The following is a 7,500-nucleotide window of genomic DNA, read 5'->3' on the forward strand; positions in this document are numbered from 1 at the left end:
CACACAAATTTTTCTTCTAGGAGACAAGAGTGTCTTGGAAGTAACCATAGACTTGGCCAAGCAAATCTCCAAAAACTGGACTGCTTGCATGACCCTCTCTGGCCCAGCCCACTTGCTGCCCAACTCTCCTCAGACGCCTCCAACTTGCACGCCAGTCAAGGTAGGGCTTTATTATTATTGCTTAGAGTTCTTGCTGAAAGTTTTCTTTACTGGAGATAGAGATCATATTCTGTAGTTTTGATGGATTATGTTAATTTAAGGATGTTGTTTGAGAAGAAAATACCCTCAAGAAAAACTAAATGAATATGCTTTACAACTAAACAAATCTATATAAAAAATAAAATTGTCTCGTTTAGATTATGAGAGCGGAAAGTCATTAATTATAGTTATGTCTCCCTTTACTTCCAGGAACCAAAGACAAGTGAGGTGTTCTTAGCCCAGCCTTGGTTAATGCTGGAGGAGGATGAATGGTGCATGAACGGCACTGTGGGAAGTCTCAGTGTCACTCCTCAGCATGAATTGAATGTTTATCTAACCGAGGTAGTTTTTTGTATTCAGCTTTTTGTTTTTGTATTTTGCATTGCAAGAGTAAATTTAATGCTTCCTGTTGTTTAAGAAAATAGTCACTTTTTTCCAGATTTTTTCAATTGGTCTTTGTATGAGAACCCAGAGTACTTTTTTTTTATGTAATGATAATGGCTGTTGCTACTGGTTGTTGCATCAGGAAAAATATGGTTAATTTGGCCAGGATAATAATGCATAATTTGAACCTTCCAGGGTGATGTAACTCTGATTCAGGTGCACATCCTGTATACCACATGTCTTCTCTGCGTTATGATGATTGGCCTCCTGTTTTACTTCCTTTGTGGAAAGCGCTGCTCGACACGTACCAAGGCAGCACCTCTTCCTGACAAAGTAAGATCTCTCAGTTAATATGTCAGTCTGTCTTTTAGTTTCTTTTCTTTGGTCTGTGTCTATGTTTCTGTATATTGTTTATGTCATCATGCTTATATTATAATAACATTGTTGGAAGCATATGGTTATATATATGACATGGAAAAAAGATGGTTAAACCAATTAAAAATACCTACTTATATTTGTTTCTAATTATTGAATATCCACTGTCCATGAATCTCTCCACCTGTAGCAACTCGACTAACCATGCAAATTATCTTTTTCCAGGTGCCCCTAAACCCATGATGAGCCAAAAGCATAGAAGTGTTTACAGCACTATTAATGCAATGACTTGAAGGACCAGTAGGGCAAAGCTGTCATTACTTTGTAGTAGTGATGTATGTAAGAATCCTGTAGGCTTCATATTGAAAGCACAAGTGGTTTGATACATTTTTATTATTTTTGTTGGGAATATCTTTATTTTCTATTTTCATCTATTTATTCATTTATCTATTTTTATGGAAACTGTGATCATACTGTATTGTTAATGCATTGTCAATATGCAGAGAGCGTAGGTTCATAATAACAACCATGGCTAAAGATTATGGATGTTTCCCTGTATAATGTACTAGTTACAACCTTATTAAGTTTTATTTTATTTTTTATGTATAGGTTCTGGGAATATTAGTAACTTCCACTTCTTACTATTTCAAAAAGACACAAAATGAGAATTTCCATTGACCTTTATGTCAGTGACTATGCAGTTGTAGGGTGCCTTTTTATATTGACTTTTTAATTGTACCTTTTGTGGGTTTATGGCAAAATTCAGAATTTTATCAACATCGTATATTTTAGAAATTAAAATGAAAACATGTAAGGAGGGTTTTCAAGGGCTTTAGAGATGCAACACAAAATTTAAAGAAATAATTCTTTAATTATCGATGAAATAAATTTTTCTGCAATGATTTACAAGCCAGTTGGTATAATAACCAAACCCGTGCAGCATAAAATATTATGACAGTGTGCACTCATAGCTATCACATCTGTCATGTTAGGCTATTCCTTTCCTTTCATCTTTTTGTGAATAGGATAAAGTAGAGAAAAACTATGGGGGTTAACAAAGGGAAGTTGTTTTAAGATACGTTAAGATAGGTTATTTCCAAAAGCTACAGCATCAAAATGACATGACTCATCTCCATGAAGTTCATCAAATGTATCTGTAAACAACTGCAGTTTCTAAAGCTATTATTATGCCGTCACGTGAAGTACTATCACAGGTTTAGATGCATTTATACCAATTTTTTTTCTTTCTTTTTTTTTTTTTTCTTTCTTTTTTTTCTAACCAATAAAGATTAAAGGGAATTCCTTCCAGTAGCCTTCATCTTTTATTGTTCTTTAGTATAGAAAAAAATTATATTGATCATAATGCAAAAGGCTGAGCATTCAATAGTTTGTGCAGATGTGGGGAATCAAAAGCAATTTGTCTTTAAGTTTTCATTTTGCACTTTTTTTTCTTCTTCTTTTTTTTTTCAACACCAAGAAACCAAGTCACAAAAGAGTCGATCACTGGGCTTCCCTGACCTCACCTCTTTACCCCATTCCTTGAATTTTTTAGGAAGAAATATATTTCTGTTATTATTATAATCAGTACTAATGTTTTTATTATTATATTTTTAAAATAAAAAATTCAAAGAATACGGTAAACAGGTGAGATGAGGTAGGCTTAGTAATAAACTCCTTGGTGACCAAGCATTCTCTGGAGCCATCTGTGTGGAAATGAAATCAATTCAATTCACAGTGGATATGACTTGTATCCATTCTATCCCAGCATCAGAGGATTATTTGTATGTTTGTCAAATATTGCATTTTATTTCAGCTGTTTTGTACCAAGTATAAATGCAAATTATTTATGTAGAAAAATATATTCAGTGAGCATTCTTGTTGGTATATCAGTTGTATGGAGTGTATTTTGGAATCTCTCAGAAATAGTTAATTTCCCCTTCTCCTCTATCTCCCTCATTTTTCCTTCTTCTAATAAGATAAGTATAATGTTCATTGTCAATTATTTGATATATCATTGTAAATACAATTTTAGTTGAAGTGAGTGTAATAACATAGTGTGACCTCTCTCTTGAGGATTGTGACTATTCTCTTCCTTCATGTTAGGAAATTACAAGTTTATGCCTAGACTTTCTTTTTATCAGCATCCCTCTGCTTTGTTAATAGTTACGTATTTTACATTACCACAAAATTGGTTGTAGATTATGAAATTGACGGTGTTTACTAAAGTGTTTTCATATTGTTTTGTTGAGTTTGTATTTGATATATTTATTTAATTACTTCATGTAAAATGTAAAATGGATTTTACAGAAATCTACTAAATTTTATGTATTGTCTTGTGCTATTAAGTTTGGGAATGCCAGTGAAAATCTGCTGAATGTTTGAATATTAGATATAGTGTTGTGAGTGAGTGCATGTATGCATGTGTGTCTATACAAGTGTTCATATTACACTTGTAGTAATCTCATAATTATTCAGATTATCATTGAGAAAATGTTCATTTGTTAAACTACTGTCAGTGTTAAAACATTCCAAAAGACCACTGTATTAGTTGCATTCTCTTACAGTTGATCTGGACAGACAAATTAATATTTTTCATCCAGTGGAAAGTGTATTAAAATCTTGCATGAGAGGAGGGGGGAAAGGAAAACAAGATTTAAAAATAAAAAAGTAGTATAAGCCTATATCCAAGTCATTCCAGTTGTCTAAAATAGATGAGAATAACAAACTTGAAAGGTAATGATATGTCCTGTTATGACAAATTCTTGTTAATTTTCATGGTTTTTTTTTTCTGTACTATCACCAAGTTTATATGTTCTTGTGTGACAAATTATGTTACATTACTTCTCTATAAACAGTAAATGTGGATTTATTTAACCGTTTGTTACCATTACTATAATCCTTGCAGTATGCTCATATTTTAGATCAATCACATTGTGTTAAACCTTTTCTGGGAAGGACAGAACAGATTACTGTCTGATAGCAGCTATATCCGTGTGTTGCACCTATATAATTCTATTGCAGTTTATCAGTTTGTCATTTGATTTTGAAAGGCCTTATAAATGGCTGTATCATTGAGATGTCTGAATGAAAGAAAGGTAAAAGGATTCAAAGGGTGCAAATCTCTGTAATCGATTTGACATCCATTGGCCTATCCAAGGTGCATGTTTGTGTGTGTGTTGGTCTGTTTGTGTACAGCATTATACTTTTTTATGAGGTATGCTTGGGTACGTGCATGCATACAGCCATGTGCGCCAACCTTTCCTAGTGCTATGGTTGTTAAATGTGTTTGTCTTCAATGCATTATTGGATCCATTTTTCAGAGATGTATTGTGAAATGAAAAACCATTGTGTGTGTGCATGCATTTGTAATGAAATTTAAAAGTGAAAAAGAAAATGAAGACATGATTGTGCACCATGAAAAGAAGAAAAAAAAAAATATAAGTAAAGAGGAGATTTTATATATATATATATATATATATATATATATATATATATATATATATATAATTATAGTCTAATAATCACTGGCATTATTTTTATCCATAAAGCATGTATAAAAAAAATTAAGATACAAGTATTTGGGCTTAGCTATTAAAGTGTTACAGTGCTGTAATGGTGTCCTCTGTGATTCCAGTGCCTTTGTATATATGCATTATTTATTGTTTTTTTTATTTATTCACAGTCTAAAACATGTTTTACATTCTTGTTAAAAATTAAATTGAAAAGGAGGACTTGTGTTTCCTTTTTATTCCTTTTTGTTTCATGTGAGGTTTCTCCCAAGATATTTCTTAAGATTAGTAGTAGTAGCTACAGCTGGCACTAGTACTACTACCACTACTACTGCTACTGTATCTAAACTACCACTACAACTGCAATTACTACTACTACTAGTAGTAGTACTACAATTACTACTACTACTACTATTATGTGCATGTTTTTTGTACTGTAGGCCTTGCAATATAAATATCTAATCTTTTGAAAAAGTTTAAATAAATTTATGACAATGATTCAGGTTCCTTTTGTTTAAAAAAAAAATGTATTTAATCATCTATTTTTCTTTTCTATAATCATAAAAGACTGGAATTCAATTATGAACTTACATTGCTTCCCAAAAAAAGACCTATTGCATCTGTAACATACTCCAGCTTCTAATTTTGATCTCTATGGCAATGATAACTGTTAACTGGATGAGTGTAAAAAACTAACAGCAATGTATAAGTTAGTAATATTCTGTAACTAATCTCTTCAGTGTGCATCTATTCTGAGTAATAATTTAATAGAATACCATCACAATTAAGAATTTGCATAACGGTAATGTAGTTTTCTAGTATTCCTTTCTTTATTTCTTTCACTCCTTTAAGGCTACACTCTTTCTACATGTATATATTTGCAACGTGACATCTAAAACCTTGTTTTCTATTCATGGAAGTGTTATGATGTCTAATTTTCATAGACTTTTGAGAAAATAAAATGATTAAGCATTCCCTTATACAAAGTTGAAACAAACAAAAGCAAAAAAAATTAAATGTCTTTATATACTTGATTAATATATAAAATCTCAAAAGAAAAAAAAAATACAATTATAATAAAATAAAATATATTGTTTACAACATATAGTACAACTATTGGGCCAGAAACAGAAATGCAAATAATTTTAATCAGTTCCAGCTAGTTTTGTCTTCATTTGCTCCTGTTTCTTTCTTTCGTCTTCATTGATTAAGTACTGAAGGAGGTCAGTCAGCCCTTCAAATTCTGTCCTACTTTGAGGTGGATTGTTTTTAGGTATTCTTGGGAGTATGCTTCCTGCCTTCATCCGGAAGTCTTGCAGCTTTTAGAGAAGGAAAACAAATAGAGTTGAATGTATCAGTACTGAGTAAATATATATAAACAATAATATACAATATATCAATAGATAATAATATGCATAAATAATATATCAGTAGATAATAATATGCATAAATAAAAAGAATATAAACATTTATATTTTATAACAAAAATACGACTTACATCCTTCGAACCCGTCAATTTCCACGCACAGAGGCAGAAGATGGAAAAGCCAGTCACAGCATAGAAGGTTCCCCACCCCAGAGCTCTCATGGCCAAGGCTCCACCTGCCTCATGTAATTCCCGTGCTCCCATCATGCCCTTGTTAAACATGTGTGGGTCTTTCTTCTTGGCCATTCCCAAGGTCATCCCAAAGCCTCCGAGCATGGATGCCCCAGCAACGCCCGTGAGAAAGGCTGCAGCTGTTTTGGTGTGAAATTTATTTAGCTTAGAGAGAACAAATAAGTAAGAAATACTTATAACATAAAAATCTATGGGTAGCAGACAAAATCAAATATTTCTGAAAATTAAAATAAAATACAAATTTAAGATATAAGACATACTGTGTGCCAGATATTTCATAACAGCATTACAGGCAATCAAGTATGCCACTTTTCAACAACAATTATGAGTATACAAATTATATTCTGAGCAAGGTACAAATCAGCTGAATATCTGCACATAATTATATATAATTCATCACACAATCTCCAAAAATTGCTATAGTTAAAGACCAACATAGTAATTTACCGATATGCTTCTCGATCTTTCTTATAACCAATATTAGGTATATCAATGTGTACTACATATTTTTTTTTCTTTTCTAGGCAGAGAAGCTCCTGACAAATTCTTAATGATTGATAACAGCTTGACAGACAGGTGATGCCAATCATCTGACAATGACCAGGTTGGTGACCATAATGATTTGACACTGGCACGTGACAATCAGCTAATAATCTGTGAATTATCACTGATCACACAAATGTAAAAAGATTTTGAGGAACATATCTCCAATATGTATGCCACACTTTCCAGGCTGAAGACTCATTCATATCGAACAAAAAATCTCAAAAGCCTTTGTGCGCATATGTACATAAACATGGAAAGAGAACATCGAGTGAGAATACTAAAAGCGACGTAATTTCACCGAAGGAAATAGTCTTGAACATTTACATTTACTAGGAATTAAAGGAAGAAATTATGGGGGCGAGATATAATTAGAGTAATGATAACAATTAACTCATTAATGGGAATTAACATTATCGGAAATTTCCTCTTCATCTAACTCACTTTTATGCTCCTTTCATGTTGGCTTGAATGCGGAAAAGACGCGTAGACAGGCAAAGTGTTTATAAAGTTTGATAAATACGACTTATTTGCTCTTAGTTACTGCACCTCCCGAGCATTAGTATTCAGATAAAAGATGATCATATCACTTGTAACAAGGGTTCATATTCTCAATAGGTCGATAATATTTCTTGAAAATTTCGTTTATTCACTTACCTGTATATCTGAATTTATCATCATCGGTTTTTTGAGTTTTTGAGTTACTATTGCTGGCTTCTCCGGCCTTGTGTTCGTCTGCCATGGTTTGTTTACATCTGGGAGTGGATCCGGCACTGTTTGCTGAGTTAGCCTTTATAATTGTTTTGTTTATAATTGGAGTATATTGGTGATATTAATCTTATGAGTGATCTGTAATTGATTTTTATTATTATG

General features: G+C 32.3%; 2 protein-coding genes across 2 annotated transcripts in view; one reads left to right on the top strand and one right to left on the bottom strand.

Annotated features, from left to right (window-relative positions):
- Positions 1-4,688, top strand: part of LOC125042965 (transmembrane protein 248-like) — a 10,722-nt gene extending 6,034 nt beyond the window's left edge. The window contains exons 4-7 of the mRNA XM_047638810.1: positions 21-160; positions 409-540; positions 778-915; positions 1,183-4,688. Coding sequence (XP_047494766.1) covers positions 21-160; positions 409-540; positions 778-915; positions 1,183-1,200 — 428 coding nt within the window. The 3' untranslated portion in view covers positions 1,201-4,688. The remainder of the gene's footprint in view (positions 1-20; positions 161-408; positions 541-777; positions 916-1,182) is intronic.
- Positions 4,689-5,537: 849 nt separating this feature from the next.
- On the bottom strand, positions 5,538-7,444 carry LOC125042966 (transmembrane protein 242-like). The gene is made up of 3 exons (XM_047638811.1): positions 7,285-7,444; positions 5,965-6,203; positions 5,538-5,785 (listed from the first exon to the last, which is right to left on the bottom strand). The coding sequence occupies exons 1-3, from the start codon at positions 7,367-7,369 to the stop codon at positions 5,612-5,614; spliced, it is 498 nt and encodes a 165-aa protein (XP_047494767.1). The 5' UTR covers positions 7,370-7,444; the 3' UTR covers positions 5,538-5,611.
- Positions 7,445-7,500: the final 56 nt, after the last annotated feature.

The sequence above is a fragment of the Penaeus chinensis genome, chromosome 33 (assembly GCF_019202785.1).
Source record: "Penaeus chinensis breed Huanghai No. 1 chromosome 33, ASM1920278v2, whole genome shotgun sequence".
Taxonomy (NCBI): Eukaryota; Metazoa; Arthropoda; class Malacostraca; order Decapoda; family Penaeidae; genus Penaeus; species Penaeus chinensis.